The sequence below is a fragment of the Lepisosteus platostomus genome, chromosome 6, assembly GCF_059453375.1.
Source record: "Lepisosteus platostomus isolate fLepPlt1 chromosome 6, fLepPlt1.hap1, whole genome shotgun sequence".
In the NCBI taxonomy this organism is placed as follows: domain Eukaryota; kingdom Metazoa; phylum Chordata; class Actinopteri; order Semionotiformes; family Lepisosteidae; genus Lepisosteus; species Lepisosteus platostomus.
Window position 1 is genome coordinate 37,127,586 of NC_142616.1, and position 24,326 is coordinate 37,151,911.

Consider the following 24,326-nt stretch of genomic DNA (forward strand, 5'->3'; position numbering starts at 1 on the left):
ACAACATTGTGGATCCGCAACAGTTAACACATGACAAAATACAATACATACAGTATAATACAGAAATAACATAGCAATGGATACTAATAAAAACTATATACTGTATGAGTAACAGGCCATAAAAATGATGCAATATAAAGAGGAACCTCAAAAGGAATTGCTGTAATTTAATGTAAAAAAAAAGAATTGTCTGAAGATCTAAGGTAAAATGAATTTCAGACAGAAACCCTCTAATGGATTTTGGTACAAATATAAAATGCTGAAAATGTTTTTTTCTAAAACTCTTGGTTGTATTCTTATTTTTAAAAGTGACCTAAAGTAGGATTTTGTGGCTCAGGCACAGACTAATTAGGGTAAAAGATTTAAGTAGTTCAAAACAACAGATAAAATATTTTTATTATTTATTTTTAAAGCTTTTAATGTTTAAAATAAAAAACAAATATTGCAAATAAAATGAAACTTTGGATAATTTGTTTTGTAAGGACAATGGTCAAAAATGGAACAAAACACCAAAACAGTTCCCTGTTAATATTCGAAGCATGAGCCAGAGCTTCAGCTTGTAGTACACCTCATAAATGACTCTTTCTGAACTCCTTTTTTTCCCTCTTAGCACTTATGACGTTTATTCACATGAAGACCAAACTACAGAGGTGCCCTGGCTGACTCATTGAAGTAAGAAAGCACTTCATGAAAAATGACTGTTTGCTACTGTTTAAAAAAGCATTGTGATTAACAGTTTCCATTCCATTCAGTCCAGGAACGCTGTCCTGAAAGTAAGTAACCTGAGTAATACACCATGCTTGCTCCTTATTATAAATATTATTACATATTGATATAATAGCTGGGTAAGATATGTTACATTCCTGTACAGCACTGCCACTTTCTTCTTAGGCCCTAAAATTCAAATATTGATTAATGTCATTTACAGAGAAGCTGCTGATGGATAAAACACAATTTTTATAAGCACTATTAACTCATCACAAAAATCAGCAATTCTTATCTAGTTTTTCTATGAATAAACTGCTTTTCTGCTATAGTACAGTATATCAAGGTAAATTCATTTAAAGTACAATATATATTTCTGGGATTTTAAAATATTTTAAAAATAATTTCTTTTAAACTACAGTATGTGGCTAATTTACCATAAGCCTGTTTTCGCTGTCCCTGAAAAAGTGCCAGAGAATGTAAAAAAGATTAATAACTTTAATCTCTTTAATTTCATTTTGCAAAACCCCTCAAAGAGGTATGCGATTTTTATGAATTAAAACAACAAGCAATAGAGATGTCAGAGTTAAGATGAAAAACATGTACTTATTTTGGTGTATCAATTTTAGAACTGTGCCTCATTTAAAACTCAGGCAGTATATCTTCTCAAAACAAAATAACCTTCACAATAAATTGTGAACTGTTGTGTCCTTGTTACATTTTGAGGCATTTTAGTTGTAATTGTATAATCACATTTACTGACAAACTTTGTGTTGATTATAAATACTGCATATTCAGGATGTTGGACGATAATTATTCATGATGATTGCTGATGTTGCTTTGGAATCAGAATGCATTGGTACAGTACCTGTACATCAGAAAGCCTTTCTTTCCTTTTAATGTAAGCACATTTTCCATTAATGTCCCACAAAAATATTTCAGGACCATTTTGCTGTGTGTGTTAAACTGTTGTGTCTTTTATGACATTGTGGCTGGGACCTGAATTACACCATTAATCTGGAAAAACAAAGCAAAGTGAAATAAACTGCAATTTCTTCAAGGTTCTGTCTGTGTTGGCAGCATAGGTGCTCACAGACCTCATCTCCGTCTCACACTCAGCTCTCATGTTCAAAACACAGAATATGTAATCAGACTCTCTCCATATCACTTAAATGTATACTTCAAAATGAAATTTAACAGATGGACACTTGCCTGTCTGCCAAAATGATGTCAACCTGAGCATGATGCGGATCGAAATCCAAAGGGAGATCACAGCACTATACTGTACATCTCAGAAACAAAACAAAAAACTAAAACTGGGACTGTAAAAAGCCAAAAAGTGCAAATGCAGTTGAAAAGAGGCTTTTTTATTCAGTCTATACTGTTTGACTTTTTTTAGCCACATTTATTCCACATCAAAGGGGAATGTTTTTGAGGGAGAAAGTAATGAGACACACATTTTTTCCTGATTTTGCAACTCTTCTTGGCAAGTGCCATATCATTTTTTGCGGAGACTTGCATTGGTAAATGTCAGTGGAACTTATAGACGTGTCTCTCTGAAGACTGAACGGGCTAGTGTAAGGGCTGATTTATTGTAAATAAAGAGGTAGTTCACTTACTGTATCTGTGTTTGAGGCTTCACAGCTCTGTTTATACAATGGGCCCATAAGTGTAGGGGGAAAACGTAATGTGAACAGTCCCAAAGTTTTGTTGTTTTTCTTTTTGGGGCTGCTTAATATCTAATTGATTGAAAATAAAAATGTGTAATAATGAATCATATACTGTAACTGGTTTGCATTGTATAATGCATTTTTCTGCAGGTTTTGAATGCATGTAAACCCTACTTGATCAATTAATTTGAATAGAGCCAAACACATCAACACGTGATCCTTAGATCACTGCCATAAATTAATTAGAAATTGTTAATGACAAATCCTGCAAAACCTTCAGACTTTAATTGATGAATACATACAGTACATGAGTGCTTATATGTACTTGATAACTATTTTTCTAGCCATTTGCTGTGGTATGACATTATCATATAATACAGTACATACTGTACAGTTTTAGTTACTAGTAAATTCTGGCAGGATGGTATGGTTGTTATTTGCATTTCCTCAGGGAATGCCATTCTAGAAGTTTTACATAGACACTCACTGACAATATATTCCAGAGCGCAGTACAGGGCATTCTTCTTGCATATTAATAATGTGTTTTGCTGTACAGCTAGAATACTGTATACATAAAATAAAACACTGTAAATAAAAAGCCATAAAGGAAACTGACATTTGCAGAAAATTATATACAGTATAGATTTATCTACTTTTTTCCATTCCATTTTCCATAGTTGTTTGACCTTAGATTAAATTACAGCATTAATTGTAGTACAATATTGCATAACGAAGATGACAATAAACCTGAACTCACAGCATACAAACACGGGTTAGCAGAAAAGTGAAGACATAATATAACTCCACAGTCCTGGGTAACATATCAGTGGAGGGCCATTTATAACCCATAAAGAAAGGAGTCTGCTGGACCAGACAGGATACAGCCAGTTCCATCAAGACAAATAGTGGAAAAGAAGAAAGGAAACAAATCACACAGCAACTTTCCATGAAGTGTCAGTAGATTCAAAAGAAATAAAAGAGACTTTTAATTACACACAAGATTAATTGCATTTCACACTGCACGAAGCCTTAACCTTTGCATAGGACTTACATATAAATACAAATTGTATAACATCAATGGCTAGACATTACAATATATTATAAACTGTGTAAAACCAGGCAAAGATCTGAATAGTATATGGTATATAAACTATTTTAAAGTTAAAGGATGGAAATAGAAAACACAGTAGGCCCATGCAACGAAACACTGTTTTTTGTTAGATTGCCTAATTGGAAGTAAAATTCTTTAATGACATTTGAGCACAGTGATAAGGACAGCATGGTTAGCCATCAATGGTTAGCATAGCTGCCTCATTGCACTAGGGCCCTGGGTTCAGTTCCTAAGGTGTTACAGTATCTGCATAGAGTGTGCATGTTGTCTTCGGGTGCTCTGGTTTCCAAAGACATACTGATTAAGGTTAATTAGCATCTGCAAAACTGGCCCTGGTGTGTCTCCTGCCTACAGTATGTTTGCATCAGTGTGTGCCCTGCAATGGACTAGCATCCTGTCCAGGGGGTATCCTGTCTTGAACCCATTGCTTGCAGGATTAGGCTCCTGCTCCTCCCGCAACCCTCTACTGGATAAAGCAGTTTAGAAAATGGATGGATGGATATAAAATTATTTCTTAATTGTTTAAATCCTAATTATAAGAAATAATTCTGTTTCTGTTGCACTTCCTTGCATATTACGGTTTCTAGGGTTCCGTTAAATAATTTGAAAAAGGTTGTATACATTCTTTCTGATGTAAAATAAAACAAAACAAAGGCATTGATACAATTAAACTTGTGGCTTTGACCAAGAAATACTAAATTTTGTGCCTTTTTCTTAAATATACAAAATTCAGGCAAAAGCACACAATTTTTATGACTTTTATTGAGACCAGTTTTGATCTTGCTTATGTTTACAGTAAAGCTGAAAAAAAAAACCAGTACAGAAAGTTTTTATGAATTTGAAATTACTTCTAAATTTTATGTCGTTTTGTTTGTAGTAATGTAATCTTGTAAATCTCAAACATTGAGAAACTTTAGGCTAGATGGAAGAGCTCTGGTATTGTTCATTTGTTTTTTTTCCCCCCAGAAATATTACATAGCCCTAATTGATATGTTGGACAAACAAGGCTTTTTCCCAAATTTGCTTCACTTTTTCCTGCTTTTCACCCTTTCAATTCATTCATTTTAATTTTAGCTGAATTGTTTATTTCTACATCTGTTTTCCGGAATAAACAAAGTAATCTACTGTAAATCAGAGTTGGAGTGTGATGAATATAGGCTACTATTTCTTAAGCAGTTTCTTGCTGTTTTGATAAACAGATATCCTACAAAATGGAAAATCCGTTTTTGAACAAAATAGATTGGGTTGAAAAATGTGTTAATGTTTTTCATATTTGTGTTATTTTCTGACTCCCGTGAGATTTGCTGATTTCAAATTTGCACTGTAAAAATGAAGAACTGTATCAAAGCTCAAGTTCAGGGCTTCAACAAAAACAATACCCTCTGAACTCTGAGACTTGCTGAGTCTCAAAATGAAGTGTTGTCTGTTCCATAGGTGAGAATTTTGGTCTGAAGTCTGAAGATATACAGTAGGAAAGTAAGAAAGAAGACATGACAATAATCCACTGTCACCTCCCTCGTTTAGACACACACATCGGTAAGTTGCTTCATGGAAAACACCCATGGCACTAACAAAAATAACAAACACATGATACTTGGTTTCACTAAGGATCATTGTGTCCTTTCAGGATTGGTGAAAAGTACTTGAAGTATTTCTCAGAGCTCTAAATTCAGTCAGACATTATTTTATTTATACTGTATATACCGCTACTAGGTTGCGAGCATTAAAAAGAAACGCAAACTCCCAAATCAAAAACCCTGGATGAACACCGAGATCCGCTCCCTGCTCAAAGCCCATGATGCTGCCTTTAAATCTGGTAATGAGGAAGAACTGAGAGTGGCAAGGAAACAATTAAGGGCTGGTATAAAATCTGCCAAGAAACAGTACAAATCCCAGATAGAACACCACTACAACACCAACGCTAACCCACGACGCATGTGGCAAGATAAATACAATCACAAACTACAAGAACAAAACAACCCCTGTAAACGCTACTGACTCCTCCCTTCCAAACAAGCTTAACACCTTCTATGCACACTTTGAAGCTCAAAACCCTGAACCAACCATCTGGACCACTAACTCCCCTCCCTACCCACCCCCCACACTATCCAACCTAAGATGTCTGGAAATCACTAGAATAGTGAACACATGAAAAGCTGCTGGACCTGATGGAATCCCTGGCCAGGTACTCAGAAGATGTGCCTGGCGGATAGATGATGTCTATACTGACATCTTCAACCGGTCCTTGGCCCAGGCAACTGTACCTAGCTGCTTCAAGACAACCCCCATCGTGTCAGTACCAAAACAATCTGCACCCACATGCCTGAATGACTACCGCCCTATTGCACTCACCTACATCATGATAAAGTGCTTTGAAAAACTACTTATACCACACATTAAAACCAGTTTTCCAAAAACACTTGATCCTCTCCAGTTTGCCTATCGCACAAACAGCTCCACGCAGGATGCAATCTCTATAGCTTTACTCACCACACTAACCTACCTGGATAAAAAGAACACCTATACAAGAATGCTGTTCATTGACTTTAGCTCAGCATTTAACACCATCATACCCATAAAACGTGCTTCCAAGCTCAGGGCTCTGGGTCTAGATACCACCCTCTGAAGCTGGATCCTGGACTTCCTCATCAGCAGACCCCAGACTGTCAGGATTGGCAACCTTACCTCCAACACACTCACCCTTAACACCGGTGCCCCTCAAGGCTGTGTGCTTACCCAATTGCTATACTCCCTGTACTGCCAAGTTCAGCACAAAACCCATCATCAAGTATGCTGACGATACCACAGTCATGGGCCTGATCACTGACAATAACGAGACTACAGAGAGGAGATAAAACAACAAGCAGACTGGTGCAGAATCAACAACCTATGTTTCAACATCAGCAAAACAAAAGAGCTGATCATTGACTTCAGGAGCAAGGAAAATTCCACTCCCCCATCTACATCAAAGGGACTGTGGTGGAGATGGTGAACAACTTCAAATTCCTAGGTGTTCACATCTTCTTTGACGTTACATGGGCACTCAACACCTTCAGTCTCATCAAGAAGGCACAACAGCGGCTGTACTTTCTGAGACGACTGAAGAAAATACTCCTGCATCCATGGATCCTCACCAACCTCTACAGATGTACGGTGGAGAGCAATCTGACCAGGTGCATCATAGTCTAGTACAGCAACTGCACCGCATCCAACCGTAAGGCACTGCAGCAGGTGGTCATAACTGCCCAACACATCATCGGCAATGCCTTACCATCCATCCAGGAAATCTACAATACCAGGTGTCTGAAAAAAGCCACCAAAATTATGACTGACCCTACTCACCCCAGTAACAACTTGTTTGTCCTCCTACCATCTGGTATAACGTTCTGGTCGCACACAACAAGACTCCGAAATAGCTTCTTCCCCAGAGCCGTCAAGCTAGTGACCTCCCCACTTCCACCCACCAAACTATGATCTCTCCTCACTTCTTCCTGTACCACACAATGACTGTACTCCTACACCACTACATACACTATAAATCCGACAATTGAATGTAAGCTAAACTTCAAACTGTACTTGATTGAGTTGTACTATTTTATAATGCTGTATTATTTTGCACTGTTTGCTCTGTTTGTGTACTTTTGCACAGTTTTTAACAGAAATGGGTACTGTCATACTGGTACCATATGTGTTGTTTACATTGTTATTGTTATTGTATTTACTATCTATTGTCTTGTCTGCTGTTCTGCATATACTACACCTAAGAGACTAATGAGAAACACTTTTAATTATACTATGTATACTATGTAAGTATAATGACAAATAAAGTTGAATTGAATCGAAATTGAATTGAATTAAGTAAGTAATTTGTATTTGTTTAAACAGTGTGTACATTCACAGGTTTCTGAAAAACCTGGTGACATTACCACTTCTTCAGCTTTAATGTCTTGCTGATGTCAAGTGTTGCATGTCTCAAAATTGTTTATAGCAGAACTCAGAGCAAAAGCTTTATCTCTAGGGTCTCAGTAACTGCTAGAGTAGTTAATGCTTCCATTTAACGGAAGACTGAACAGGGGCAGCCATGTAGAGGAGTGCTTAGGGCTCTGGACTCGTAATCAGCAGGTTATGGATTTAAATCCCAGGTGGAGCACTGCTGTTGCATCCTTAAGCAAGGTTTTTCCACCAGAGCGCTTCCGTCGAATGCACAACTGTATGAGTAGGTACATGTGTAAGACACTTTTGGATAAAAACGTCACTGAACTAACATAATTTGTAAATTACATTACATTCATGCTTTATTTGCTTAGTTTTCAAGCCATGCTTTAGAATACACACACTTTCTGTACATTTTCCGATCCGCTACAGATTTGATTTAACATTCTATTACCCACACTTAAAGCACCGAAAGAAATAACACCCAAGTCTTTGGAATTTTAGCTCCTTAGCAAACCGTACAAACTCTGATTTTGGCCTTTGCTTCATTGCCATTCTGCATTTTTTAATGCCCCAAATAAATGAACTTTCTAGCTGTTCTTATTGGAAATACACTTTCTGATGCAGTTTTCAAATCAGGACTATGTTTATAATACAGTCTTTTAAGATAAATCTATTGCATTATTGATATTGAGAAATGTACTTGATATATTTTCTAGTTTTACTTTCCTTCTGATTTTATATATAAGAATATATATATATTTTATATATACTGTATTTACCGTATACTGTATACGTATAGGAAGTGTATTGAATTTCTCCTTCCATGACGTACAGTACCCATACAAATAATAATGCTTTATCGATTAAACATGACATATTTCATGGAAGCCATGATAATTTTTATACTTCACAAGAGGAAGTTTTAGTTCACATAATTTTAAGGTTGTTGATAAATAAGTCGTACATCTTAAATCACAGAAAGTAAAATGTAAATCATCACAGAAATGTTACAGTTGAAAGGCTATCATATTTTTTTTTTTAACTGAATACAATAAAATGCTCTGATTATGCTGTAAACAGAAGGCAAAAGCAGGCAATAAACTTTTTTTATTGTGGTTATCCACTATGGTGTAACAGTGCAATCAGACTCGGTGAACTCAAAGTATCTACATGTAACAAGTGCTGAATGTAGGAACACTTGCCTTTATACAGCTCAAACTGTCATTCTGGCTCATTTTACAGGACGTGTAATTTATCTGTGTATGTAGCTAACGTCTGTCGAGTTGGTTATTACAGCAATGTATTATGTCCTTCCAAATCTCAGCTGAAGCACAGCACTGTAGATGCTTTAAACACTGAAATGTTTCAACTCTCCTGAACACTTTCTTGTGTAATTTCACACTGCATGTTTGCACTTGTCCTTTACCACAGTTTGGCTGTTATTTCCTGCAGTAATACATGGCCCGCAGGAGAATCCCCAGCAAAAGTATGGTAAAATTATAAAAATGCTACAGAACCTTTGCCAGGTAAATCTTGTAATCATCCTTCCATTGATGTATTCAAATGAATTTTTACATCATCTCTTAAATGTACAGTAAGTTGTTAACTTAAGTTTGAGGGGGATTACAACAACCAAGCAATATTACTTCCTAACCTCATTTCTCAAACACAATATCTTTCATATATATTCTACTACAGTACAACCCTTTTTCACCCCAAATCCACCTTTGCACCTCCCCCTTAATTAACTCCTCACTGTGCATTGGGGTCCCACCTCCTTGTCCCATAGCCAGGGCTACCCTCAGTCAAGCAGGTTTAGCTACAGTAAAGAATTTTATATCACAGTACTCAGTAACCATCTTCAAATACATCTAACTCTTAGAATTTGTTATTCATGGTGAAATATACTTTGTGATGTTAATTTAACTATCTGAACCTACTATGATTACTTCTACTGTACCTGTTATTGCAGTCTATTACTAATATTACAGTATGTTCTCCTTATTGCCTTAGCTTGTTAAAAAAAGGAAAAACAAAACATGACAGACAGGTTCAGCTAACGGCTTTAATCAACATCACTTTTCCTGTAAAATCAACCCAGCCCTGCATGACAGAAAGAGCAGTAGCTGGACTGAGCTCTGATCTTTGTTAAAAGGGGTTTCCTGTAATGTGTTTGTGTTTGACCCGACATTTAAACCCCTGTAGCCATGTGAGCCATCAATCCTAGTATTGTAGACACAATGCTTCAGGTCGGGGAAGCAGTGAAATGCGACTGATTGCTAAACCGCCAACCCAAGATAAATGCCTTTTAGAAAAGTGACTCAGTCGAAATATGAAATGTTTGTTCTATTCCATGGAGGAAATTCTGGCTATTGGTCACTAAGGGAAGATAAGCTGAGCATTAGACTGTCATTGTCTTAATATGCAGTTACTTTTGCTGTGATAATAATGATAAGATAACTGATAACAGTTACAAACGAGAGGCGGCTATTTGCCCCATCTAGCTGTATCGGTAGTACAGTAATTGATTGATTGATAGCTAATTGATCCAGGGATCTCATCGAGTTGTTTCTTGTATCAGAAGCCAGGGTATCAGCTTTAATATTATGAAAGCTTGTTTCATTCTACCCCAACCCTTTGAGCAAACAAGTGACTCCTGTTCTCAGTTTTAAATGCATGTCTGTGTACAACATACTGTAGAAATAGATTGTGTGGCATGGAAAAGTATTGAAGATCTCATTCAGATGTCAGATATCATCACTCTCAGAGACCAACACAATAAGATCCGCCAGTCACTAAGAGTTATTCATTAGAAACACAATGTGTGAGGAATTAGTGATAACAACAAAAAGTGATACAACAAATGCTGTAACAAAGCTCATTTGATGCATTTTGTAATGTCTCTGCAAATACAGAATGCACCTGAGTGACTAGATGCAAATGTACTGCAGTTGCGAGGAAATCTGAACATAGTGCCAAGCAACATTGACACTTGGTATAGTGTGTTTAGATTAATCAACCACATGAAACAAGGTGTACTGTATGTTTCAAGACCAGTATAAATGAATTAAGTACTGGACAGTCAGTCTAAGGTTATGTCCAGGAGCAACATACACAGCAAAGTTGAAGAATGTTCAGCAGATTCAGTATGCTAGGTAACATGATACTATACAGTCCCTTCCTTTGATCGGAAGTAATCAAATTTGCTTACTGTTTTAGGAGTAGGAGACATGCAGTCTATCACAACTCCTACGGTACATCTTTACAGGGATAACTACAGTATTATGGAGAATTGGATGTATTTTAAAAACACTGTCAGGAAATCTGGATTATTTCCTGCTACAAGAGAAGCTGCTTTTTTGGAAGTTTCACATTTCCCAGATGATATTGTTATGTAAATGCTTTGATTCACTCGAAAAGGTTTAGCAATGGCCAATCCATTTATTACTTGGATGTTTGTTCTTTATATGGCATAAACATCAAACAACAAAGTCAATAACACTTGTAATAATTTGTGATAATCATGTCCATTTTCACTGGGGAAAAGATATTTGTATTCAACAGACCCTGTAATAACATATTCCCTTATTTAATCTCATTAAGACAAAATTTAATTTGCATTTTTTAGGCTAGTAGTTTAAAGGCCGCTGGAGGCAATTTAATCAAATAAAAGACCAAACATAATTTGCCGTAATGAGTGTTCCCTTATGACTAAAGGAGTCTGATTAATTTGTCTGGGCTGGTGAACTGTTTTTAAGGCCAAAATGGACCTGTCCCAAGTAGCTTACACCTGAAGCAAGTTAAGAAACCCTATGTTTGTATTAGAGAGAGAAAGTAGTTTTAATATTAGTGTGATGTCTACCAGAAGATTTGTACTTCTATTACTTTATAATTCAGTTTAAATGTTCTTCTTAATACACTTTCTTTTTCCGAGATGCCATCCGAACCAAAACAATTTTCTGAAGTAATACAAGTTTGTAACATTAAAGACAAAAATAAGTGTATTTCCCTTTCAAATAATGATAACAGAGGGGTATTCAGGTAAAAATGGAACAATAAGCAAACAGATGTATGTGAAATCTTAAATGTGTTTGATGTGTATGTTAAAGAACAGTTGTGATAATAACATGTTTGAACCCAACTAGACAATTTGGATGTTTCTGCTTTAGAATCCTATTGGTCATTTTTACGTTCCTATCACTGCCTGCAGTTTGGCAGTATTTAAGTTTGCAGTTACCATGCCTTGAGTCAAAGATAGAGTTGCAGTCCAAATACTGTATTTTCTTCAAGACCAAGTTTAATTTTGGTCCATTATGATTACTCAGGAAATGCATTCCCCTGAACAAAAATAGTGCTATCAACAAATGTTCAAGGTGGCCTTAACCCCCCCCCCCCCCAAAAAAAGGAGAGAATGTTTCATACTTATCATATGCTTTAAACCATCTATCATGGCTGGAATTGGAAGGCCTCCATACATATTAGTGGTATTGTTTGGCTTTTACTCGACACTAGAACACTTCTCGAATAGCCTGTTTTAAAGCTATAAATATCTATGCCTTGTTTTAAAGGTGTCAATATCAAATACAACTGGTGTGGTCTCAGCAAAAACAAATATCCCAATGAACAGCAAAAATTAACATGCTCTTTAATGCATAAGAGAGCAGTTTTCTTTTCAACTTTTAGCTCTTCAGCTGTTGCCGTAAGATGGTATCTCTAATTTGGGATCTTCAAAGACAAGTGGGATGTTGGTTCTTAAAGAATTACTGTATGTGAAAATGGTGGCCTTTACAGCCATTCTAGAGACAGACTGGATCTGTTACTCTTCTCAAAACTTCAAGGAATGTATCAAACCATTGTGCTAGCCCAAATTCTGGTCTAATGCCAGTGGGGACACATCCCATATACTGTATAGGAAGGCACTGAGTAGGATCTCTCTCATTCAGCCTTGAGGTCATTCAGGCTCTGGTTTGAAGATCAAATTAAAGAGATGAGAATGTGAACTATTGCCTCCCTTAGGGACAATGAGCCCTTTTAAGTTTATCATTCCAATCATTCTCACTTCTGAGAACTGATATGACCCAACAAGCAGAGCTGAAATGCTGCCATTTTGAGATAATGAAATGGTGATGATATACACACACCTTGTAGAGTTAGTAGAATGCTTAAAATGGTTTTGTTAAACAAAAAAAAAGTAGAAGCCAAGTAAAAGTAAGTAAAAAGGTAGAAGCTGGGTTCTGAAACAAATCATTCACAACAGAAATTAAAAATATAAATTGTTAATAGTCAACAATGTGTCTAGGAATTGAACCCTGCTGTAGGAACAGTTCATATTGACAAGACATGAGAGATGTGGATAATGCAAAAGATGAGGATTATTTTTCATAAAAGTCTTGTGTGTAATTGGCATGTTTATTATAATATATCGTGATAATTTTAACTTCTTGTAAAACCCTGCAACAGCTCAATAAACTGTTGCATGAAGCTGGAAAAAAATGTATTTTCAAATTTAATTTACCAAACATATTTCCCAACTTCATTTTAAAGGCAATGTCTGACTTACAATTCCATCACTAAAAGCAAAAGTAATATATTGTACTGCACAAGTTTTATACTGTATCACTATCTGAAGCATTTGCATTCCTTATTGTTATATTTTTATTTACTAGTTAAATTAATAGGTGTCAAGGTGTTAATATTAATAGGTGTTACTCAGGTGTTTATTTTCTCAGTTCATTTCTCTCAGAACATTTCACAAAATACAGTAACTTATCAACAGTGTAAGTCAATGAAGTAAATACCCAATATTTATTTGCCTGGTTCTGAGTCTCTACTTCAATGTTTACAGAAGGTGTGTAGACCTTAAAAATAAGAGACACTACAGGGATGTAGGAGGACAAAGCTGAACTTTGCATCATGTGAATAAAATACAGAAAAAAGCAAAAGTTTTAATTGTGTTAATTTTGATTAGGTAAGATTAAAACAAGTACAGTAAATAACGGAAATGCGGCAGTATAGTGAATGTTTTCTTGATCTTATACTGTTGTTGTTGCTAAAATTAATTATAGTGTATTTTTAAATGTAAAAAAGCTCAGCAACAATACAGATGTATAATTATTGTTGTTTGCACTACATATCTACATCGTTGCAACATACTGTACTGTTCAATCACAACCTTTGCAATCAATTGTGTCTGGACTATCATAGGAATGTTAAGGCATGTGCCCTTTGGTACTGTATATGGTCACAAACTTACACTACACTGTTCATCTGGATTTGTTTTCCTATTGGATATGTGATGGTTTGTATAAAGTATTACAAAAACACTAATAATACAGTTCTTTCAATGCAGAAAAGGGAGAATTGTAAACTGTCAAGACAATTCATTAAAATCATTTGCATTAAAAGAGATTAAGTACAGTAAGTCTTTGAGCAGCTATAGTTTAGGAGCTGTGATTTAGTCACAAAGTCTAACATTTAATAATTAAATGTTAACTTATTTGTTTTTGTTTTGTGTAGGAGAAAGTGACTGAAATGTGCCAAGACAGCATAAATTTATTTGAAAGCTTGGATCCATGTACAGTCAGACAGTTTTCATTGCTCAAGAACTATTTGGTGTTTTTAATGCCCTTTGACTGATGACTTGATCTATGATCTTCCCTATCTTGATATGAGTTTAATTCTTTTAAGAATTACGTTTTGCCAATTTGGCATTGAACTAAAACTGGCTCATAAAAGGAAAAAAAAATGCAATGACTATCAGAAGGCTATATAGTTAGTATAATATAGTTTTTTGGTTATTGTTGATTTTATATATTTTATACAGCATTGCAGATGTTGAGCTTTTAAGAATATCATTTCAACATTCCCAGATGGAAATGAGTCTGCAAATGAGAACTGTAGTAGGTATCTTCATCAGTATTTGCATTGCTTAAACTAAACAGATGTTACACACATACAGTAACTGAACATCCTAATCTGGATGATGTGGGTTTAAGAGTTATGTAAATTGTACTCCTGCAATCATTTAAATATGATCTTTTGGTGCTTTAGAATACTGGCTGGTGCAATGATTCATCCTTTGATGGTTGATATTATTGTATTCCAAAGCTTATAAGTAGAACGTGTTCAAAACATCACTTGTGACAGTTTTCCAACACCACATACAGTTATGCATTCAAGTGATTACTTTTTACAGGATGTACAGTACAATTCTCTGCAAATTCAAAAAGTGTTCATGCTACAAATAATCACCATGCTCTTAAATTTTAAGTTTTGCATGTTGCATCTGGTGCTTTCTCACCAGACAATTTTCACTGTTTTTAACTATTGTATTTCCACCCTTGTTGAAGTATTGAAGTATCACAAAGACAGCATGGAGAGGGGTTGGGAACAAGTAATTGTCATTCATAAATCTTTCTTCAGCCTTAAGGTCTCCTCTAATGAACAACAAGGGATATGTTTTCAAATAGAAGAGAAACAAAGTGTACAAGGTAGAAAGAGCAATAATCTGGTGCTTTATAACCCTGAGACTAAATGAACAAGGATATAAAATGTCTGCTGGCAAAGTCTTTGGTAAATAAGCAATCTGGCTTAAAACATACAAATCAGTCAAGAAAAAGATCTATCTGATTATTGTTATTTTGCTTGGATCAAAAACAGACACCAGTGGACCAGAACTAAAGCACTATTTCCCTTTGGGCATTGTTCCACAGCTTGTTTCACATGCCAGAATATTCTAGGCTGTTTTGTGCGTATGTGTGTATGACTGTGTGTGTATGTAGGCACTAATAAAAATGAACAGAGATGCAATGTCCCCGAGGATGAGTCTTTCCTCTACACTTCTTTCCCATTAGAAACCTTGTATTCTCATGCTTATTGATTCCTGGTCCTTTTCTAGTTTTCAGTATTGTATACAAGGCTAAAAAACTGCATACAATGTTTAATAGAACCTGAAGAACTGAGTCTGAACATGTTACACACTCTATATCCATTATCCACCATTCACTATACAGTACATAGCCATTTCGTCCTATAGAGGGTTGCAGCAAGCCAGACCCAGGGACTTGGCAGACACAGACAGGACTATATATTAAATATTTATGTACAGTAGATGAATGTTTGATTATGTAAATTCCAGACTGTTCATTACTTTTAGACTAAGGTTTCCCTGCTTTCAAAAACTTGCAACCAACCTTAAGAACTTTAAGCATAACATCCTTCAAACAATGGATGATATGCTGAAAAAGTAACATACTGTGCAACTCGTGGAAATCGGGAGGCCAGAGAAAATTTCCCAAACTGTACTATGTGTTTATTTAGCATTTTACATTCAACATCTTAGAGGTAACAGCTGGCAACAGCTACCACTTCTCTAATTACCATGGGGGCTGAAGTCATGACTTGCTGGGGATCCATGCTTGCAGATGGGGAGTGTCTTTTTGGAAAAGAAAGCATTAACTGTATGTACAGTATTTAAGAATGGATTGCAATAGGATAGATCAAGTACCTACAGCACCATGCTGAATGTTGTGGTAATAATTTAAACAGGTCTTTGTTTTGGAAAGAAACTACATTCACAACATTGAACAAGTGTTACTGCCTGCTCTGTGCTGGGAATAATCTCCTCTTTTTGCCCCCTGTCTACGTGATGAGTTGGGCTCAAGATGTGCCAACAAAGCTTGCAGAGTTGGGAATCTTTCTGTTTTTCCACAGTACTCTTAGGGACAGCAGGAGTGTAGGTGCATCTCCACCCACTGATTGCTGTCTCTCAGATGGAGCAGACTGCAATTTTTATCTCTGGCAATTTTAGGTCTCACTCACTTTGTGGAAAGAGGGGGTTTTGTGAAGGGAAAATGTGTAACCAAGAAAGTTACAACATACAGGAAGCTGTACTTCAGAGATACTTGACATGTACATTAACATGTATATTCTTGGGATACAGGTCCATTACTTCAGGTTCAATATATTCATATTGGCACAATATATGGACTACTACAAGCCAACAAAAAATCACTTTAAAATATATTCTATGTACTGTACATAACTTATTTAAAATTGCATGGATTCAGGCCTCATCAAAAACAGACTTTTATCAACAAGTGCATCTGCCTTGGCTTGCAGTGTGGCAGTCTTGGTCTTTCACAGCAACAATAACCAGAACTGTTTTGAAAAACAATCAGTGAAGTGCAACTGTTGAAAGTTTTGACAAAAACAAGGAAAATGAATTTAAGTCCCATGAAAAAAGACATGGTGAAAACTGAAAACATAACTCTTTTCTTCTGCAGTTTTACTGGTCAACACTTACTCCCATTCAATGCCTGCCTATTATTATCCCTCCTTCTGCTGATAGCACTCAGGAGCAATTTCCATGGAAACCGTTTACATTTCATGTTCTGTTGTCAAGGAGACACAGCTGAATAGGATGCACTCTCCCTTAGCTTTGAATAAATGTGTTTGCTTTGCTGCAGACCTGTGACTGTAACCCATTTCATACTCTTAACAGTCCCAAAACCCAGTCGCTCACCTCTCAGTTTGATTAAAGATTGACTTCTCAGACATCTGTTTTCACTTTCAGTTCTAAAAATGCTATGCTAAAGACAAGCTTCTAGATGCAATAATAGCCGTATTGTTTTCTCAATAGATAATGATAAAGATTCTGGATTACATTAACAGTTGCAGCTATTTTCAATTTCTTAGAATCCTACAAACACCGAAATGGTCTTTTGGTTCCATTGTATCTTTTAGAGCAATGACCGCATTACTGCCATCACTATTATGTACTTTCAAAGAAGTCACATGTATTTCCAAAGACTCTTTTCAACTTTTCACAGCTGTGGGAATGAAATTACTTTGGCAGCTGTTCTTGCACCTTTGGAGTTTTATTTTATGAACAGCAAGAAAAAATAGTTATTTTGAATTCAGATGTTCTAGTAGTAGTGAAGTATATCCTTCAATTCTTACTGCTACAGTAATTTAAAAAAGACCTTTAAGCATAGAAGGTATCTGCACTATTGTATTCTAAATAAAATAATAGTACAATAATATTAGTATTTTATATTTTAAGGAAATACACAATAAAGCTATTTTTACAATGAAAAACCAAATCTCACTTGATTATAGTACAGTATATCAACATTTCTGTAGCAATAGAAGGGGAAATGCACCTGCAATACCTTAAAAATGACTGATGTTTCTTATTTCTATTAAAAAATTGTTGTATTGTTTTGTGAATGATTTTTGTCAATGCCAAAGACAATTAAAGACTCTTAATCAGTAATGGATTATTCATGTGATCAGTAATGTAATCAGATCTTCAGTCTCTGTATTATAAGTACTGTATATTTGATTTTAGGTATAACATTAAAGTTTTGCATTGATGTTTGAAACAAAAGTGAAAACTATCAATAAAGATAAATGTCTACACGTTGAAAAAATAAGATGGAAAATACAGGTTAAATAATATGAAATAATATAGATGCAAGCATGTGTAAGGCAAGTAGAACTCATAACTAGATTTAGAATTTCCATTTCTATTGAGAGTTTAGTAAATATTTCTGTTTGTCCTTTCTTGTTATGTTTTAGTGTGTGTCAAATGCTGGCATCTCTCCTTTTTAGTGATACATATACTGCATGAATGCAGCCTTTCTTGAAATTGTCAGTGTATATTTATGACAGAAAAAGTGAAAAAAAAATCTGCTTCTTGGCCTTAGATTGGCCTTTCATTAATTTACAGAGAGTGATAATTTCCGATATCTTTTATTTTCAGGGCCATCTCTGCCTTAGTGATTCTTGTACAGTATGTTCCTGACTTCTGTAATTACACTTTGTTCCTCCCATTTGGTGACCAGTCTTCTACCAAAGTACCAATCAATCCAAATAAAAGCATCCTTTTCTTTGAGCATTTATTAACAAGATGTAAAGAACTGTAAAATAGTACTTTCTCTGTAGTTCTCATTATTACAGAGGAATCAGCCAGCCGGTCATCCCAACTTTTTGTAGGAATAGGATACCCATTAGGAAAAGGGTCTGTTTTTCTCCCTGTGGGGATAATTCTTTATGCTATATTAGCTATAGTACATAAATTGTAAGTAATCCAAAACAAAGTCTATCCTTAAATACCTGTATATACTGTAGAAGATTATTATTATAGAGATAATATAATACATTGCCTAGTTCACTTAAAATGTCCCTGGAAGCTATTTAATATATGGTAGCATTATGTGGAAATGTAATGTAGTTATATAAAGATAAAGAAAATCATGCACTTTTTTTGATATTCCATTCTGGGTTTTTATAATTTAATTTTGGTGGCTTGGATTATCCACTTTGCAAATCCATACATCCAAGGGAAATAAGTCTGAGGGAAAAGCTCTGAAAGCACATAATGTAATATGAAATAAGCACAAATACAGAACAATGTACATGGGTAGTCCTACTGTACATACTGTAGCTACAAATGCAATATACTAATAGAAGGAGGGCAAAGGCTATATTAATTAAAAATAAGTATCCTTCATTAATTTCATGTTTTCTTCTGTAAGAAAGTTTTGGCTCTGATTTATGATTTTACATTTATTAGCTGCCTGCATTTGCTTTTGTCATTATTTGTAGTCTACAATATTAAATTCGCCATAAAATGTGTGCTCTGCGCTCTTACTTGGTAAAAGCAAATTGTTCCATTTTAAAAATCAATGAAGATGAGGAAGGTCTACATAATCTGCTTGGGGTATGTTGAAATTCAGATGAAACTTTTCAAAGGTCATTTTATCTCTCCTCTTTGCCTAACATTGAAGAAAAGTTGCTTAGGTATTTATGAACTGTCACAATTGTAGCCCCTCCCCCTTAAGGGCGCTCAGGCTCTTTCACATTTGAGTTGATTTTGTGCACCTGCTCCGGGTTCCTGCCTCCCTACTTAACCTCACTCTGTTCCGGGCTCTGCATTGGTTTCCAGTACAAGCCGATTCTGGGACCTGGAGCACCTGGTCCTGTTCCCCCTTTTTCCCCCTGACCCTCCACTGGATCGCGCTCCGGTTTTGAACTCTGTTTGTCTTCGTCTTGGATGGACCACCCGGCTCTGGACATTTGCCTTGTCAAGGATTTCCCTATGGACACTCTTTGGACTGTTTGCCTTGGACTCACCCCCCAGAACACCAGTGCACCATGGACATGCCCCCTGTTTTCCTTCCAGCTCCTTTGCATGCTTTTTTCCCCGTGTTTTCCTCACTCCTCCCCAGATTGTGTTGTCTGCATAGGGTCCTGAAAGAATGCTTTCATGACATGAACGTCATGAACATGTGTTAATCAAGCCAGCACATGTCACCCTGCAACTCACAACTGGCAACCCACTGAAGCTAAGCAGGTGTGAGCCTGGTCAGTACCTGGATGGGAGACCTCCTGGGAAAAACTAAGGTTGCTGCTGGAAGAGGTGTTAGTGGGGCCAGCAGGGGGTGCTCACCCTGTGGTCCACGTGGGTCCTAATGCCCCAGTATAGTGATGGGGACACTATACTGTAAACAGGTGCCGTCCTTCGGATGAGACGTAAAACCGAGGTCCTGACTCTCTGTGGTCATTAAAAATCCCAGGGCGTTTCTCGAAAAGAGTAGGGGTGTAACCCCGGCGTCCTGGCCAAATTTCCCATTGGCCTTAACCAATCATGGCCTCCTAATAATCCCCATCTATGAATTGGCTTCATTACTCTCTGCTCTCCTCCCCACTAATAGCTGATGTGTGGTGAGCGTTCTGGCGCACTATGGCTGCCGTCGCATCATCCAGGTGGATGCTGCACATTGGTGGTGGTGGAGGGGAGACCCCATTACCTGTAAAGCGCTTTGAGTGGAGTGTCCAGAAAAGCGCTATATAAGTGTAAGCAATTATTATTATTATTATTATCAAAGACACAAAATGTCTGAAATCACTAAATATAGCTATTCAAGAGTGTAGGAGTTTGAATTGTGATTCATTAGCCGAATCGTGAGCTACTGTAATTGCTGTCATCATGATGCCAACGTGCTACTACTATTTACTGGAATGGAGAAACACACGTAAATGCCTGTGTCTTGGCCATTAAGTATAGCTGACATCTGTTCTTCTATTTTCAGTTTCAGGTGGTATTTTTCTAGTTACTCCTTTTCTTCAAGATCATTCAGTAGATCCAACTTTTGTTCAGACCCCTGAACAGTCCATGTGCGGTCAGTATGTACTGTACAGTATTTGCCAGTTTACACCTTAGATGGCTATTTTCAGTATGTTTTTATCCTATTTAAAGGTATTCTCAAAAAACAATTGTCTTGATGGACAGTATTGTGGAAGAGTGTTAAGCATTTGTGGATTAATTAGGGATCACACATTATGAAGCTGAAACTAAAGCATCCAGTTCATGCTGACATGAGTTGCACTTGAATCTCTCTTTTTATTGGAAAAAAATCCTCAGCTGCAGAGGAATAAATCATGGCAATCGTACAATTGAATGGAAATAGGGGTACAGGATGATTATATCTGGGTCTATTCATGCCATAGTATTTAGGTGTTTTTATATTATAGGTGTTTTTTTTTGCATAAAATATCTAAATATTGTACAACCTTGAACAGTATGTATGATTTAAGGACAAGAAAATGACTCCACCACCACCCCATAATCTCACTAATTAAAACAATATAATTCAAGTTTCTTCGTGAGCATTTGTTACACCATTCAATCAAAATTAGCTGTTAAGGAAGAGTGTATTGTTAATCTTCTGCCTTCACCCAGAAATCTTTCAAAGAAAAAAGATAGGCTTTTTAGCATAGTGTAGTTCTAAGATGTTGAATATTATATTGTCTGTTTCAGTAATAACATAACATATTTAATACATTAAAGTGCTTTAATTTATTTTTAATAAATTATAAAATTAATTTTATTTTAAGATGGCATTGACTATAATTTGTAATAAAAATGTATAAATATAATCTAATGTGCAACATCAAACTTCAAGCAATGGTGATTAGAAGTCTTTTGATTGCATAGAAAGTGATTATGAAAAAAAGAACACTTTTTCTTTAACATTTTTAAACTTAATTTGTTTTTCTCTGTGTGCCTTTATTTAGTTAAATACTGTACATCAGCCTAGCTTACATTGATACACGTTGCCCTAATATTGTCTTCTTGCTAAAAAAGAATATCTTGAAAGTTATTTGTTTGCCCTACTTTCCTACATAAATAACTTTGAAACTATGTGAGAACAAGTAGCTCTAGTATGAATATAAAAATAGTCAAGAAAATGGACAAGTATAACAGAAATATATGGAATTTCATACGTATTCTCCCTGAAAAACCAATACAAATCTCTTATTCTTTTAAGGTAAATTTTATGGTTATTTTAAGCATTAATAAATCATTCTTATCAAAAAAGACTGGAGCTCTTCTCTTGGAATGACAGTGTATTACTCCACCTGGAAATGTCTTTGAAATCAACTTCACTGCTACTGTATGTGAGATGTTCTTTTCCAGAGTTAGACATGCATTTTCACACCCTGTAGTTATCTTAGTTGCTATCTCAGAACATGTCCACCATTACAGAAAAAATGTTCTCAGTGGTCTACTGTTATCTGTAAATTTGTTCTTCAGAAAAAGAAGCTGTATTGAATATAATTAGTTATAAAGGAGTATGGAAAATAATTTGACACAGATGATAAGATTTGATTGCCATACAGGCCTTTTTGGACTGCTAAATATTTTACATAAAGTATCATTTTTATGTAATTGTATAAGACCTCTATCTAAAGAAATTGTTTTATGTAGATCTTTAAAGTAAAGATTATACATCTTACACAATCTGATATTTTACTGTAAATACTGTAATTTCTTTTCAATGCAGGAGGAAGGTTACTTTAAGGATTTACGATGTAAATAAGGCATTCACATTCATAGATTTTCTTTGTCAGACAAACAAATAAGTGCTTAGATGTAGGTTTTGATAGATATGACTAGAAATATGTTAAGCAATAGTAAAAATACCCAAATGGAAACTTCTGCCTCATTTAAATGAATTAACATCTGAAACAAAGTCTGAATTATTTTTAAATGATTTTTGATAGTATGTCATAAAAAGAAAGAACACCCCCAAAAGCCAATGGTCCTCATTGCAATGCTAATTACATCTGGGTCCAGGCAACAAAAAAGGGAATCAGGGAAACACAAATACTACCAGAATATAAATAAAGGGCTTAAGTTGGTACTGTATTTTATGATTTAAAGGACTGATCATAAAAATCCTTGCAATGGTAAATTTACACTTCAGGCGTGTCTCTCCCAAATGAGCCTTTATTATAGCAAATTCTCTGTTGAATTACGGTATATTTATCAAATAGAAAACTAAAATGAAGTGTTGAAGATAATGACACTGTTTTAAAGTTACTTTAGAACGACATTCATTAGTTTTTCACAATACTGCAGCCTGTAGCTGTTAGTGCTCCACTAATTAATACACATTTAATTGAACGCATAAACAGCTATGATTTATTTGATAATCAGACTTTAGAAGTGTGGTAAGTAGAAAAAAAACTGCAGTAAACTTGACAAACTTTAGCCTCTGGTATGCCCTGAAATGTAACTACGGGGCGCTGTCCTTTCAGCACCACGGACACTCGCCTGGATGACTGCAATGACAAAGAAGTAAATACTAGGATTACGCTGGATTTACTGTATGTCTCACAGACCAATCTATGTACAGTAATAAACAGCCTTTAAATATATTATCATCTACAGTTTTTGTACAGTCTCTTGATGACGTCTGTTCACTGTAACAGAGGTGCTATGTGGCTGATTCGTATTTTTTAAGTTATTTTAAGTATTTATTTTTGAGTGAAACTTTATTATTCATAATCATAATTCAATATATGGTATTTCAAAAAATACACTGTACCTATAGTACCCTGCCCTTCTTGATTGGAAAAATATAGACCAGAAAATATATCAAATGTAAACTTTTGTCTGTATGTTTAGAATAATTCCAAAAGTTACTGTAACTAATATTGACTAGTTTAAAACATCTTTATTCATGACACCATACCCAAGGAATAAATAAATAAAGTATTCGATATACCTACTTACGAAAGTAAACTCATATCCACTAACCTTTCTGGGAGCTCGGAAGTCTGTGAAATCTGTTAGGGTGTCCTCTTTGCAAAGTCGGGATACTCGAGACACTATTGCCCATGACTTTGGCTAGAGACAGAAAATCCAGATGTTCGATCCTGGTCTTCAACAGTTCGCTGTTTTCTTCTTACCTCAGTGAGAATTCGTCTGATTCTCAGTTGCTAAAAGAAACCTCACATCGAAATTCAGCACTATACCCAGTTGGTCCACCTTTAGCAATCGACCTCTTCTTACAAAAATATCCCTTCGACAGTACCAGTTACGAAAGACCAAAACTGCAGCGTTTTTTTAAAAAGAGCAAAACAGTAATCTGTTCTTACTCGGTGTTTATTATAAAGGACGCACGGACCTCTCTTTGGACGAACTAAAAAAAGTCAAATAAAAACGCACTAAGTGTCGTTTAATATAAAAATGTACCTTTAAAATAAATGTGCAAAACACATTTACGCTTTTGAAAATGCATTTGAAAATGCATTCGGGCGCAGCGTTGCATTCCTTTTAGGGACACAGCATTTGCCTAGAACTGTATATCGCAGCTGTTACTCCATTGTGTCCAATCCTAACGCAGCCTGAATATAGAAGATTAGGTTTCCTGCCTATCTCATCAGCCTCTCCCTCCCGCACAGTAATTTCGGTTGCTATGGTGACAGCTGCCTGTTAATTATTTAACCTTGCCAGAATCACTTGAGATGGCACAAGGCGTGGGGTACCAAAATGTCTAAATTAGCTGGTAACATTATGATTTATAGTCGTTTCCGCAATTAAAAAAAAA

At 35.7% G+C, this 24,326-nt stretch overlaps 1 protein-coding gene across 1 annotated transcript in view; it reads right to left on the bottom strand.

Annotated features, from left to right (window-relative positions):
• Window positions 1-24,140, bottom strand: part of neurl1aa (neuralized E3 ubiquitin protein ligase 1Aa) — a 113,693-nt gene extending 89,553 nt beyond the window's left edge. The window contains exon 1 of the mRNA XM_088635722.1: window positions 23,534-24,140. Within this exon, the coding sequence (XP_088491848.1) occupies window positions 23,534-23,615 (82 nt within the window). The 5' untranslated portion in view covers window positions 23,616-24,140. The remainder of the gene's footprint in view (window positions 1-23,533) is intronic.
• Window positions 24,141-24,326: the final 186 nt, after the last annotated feature.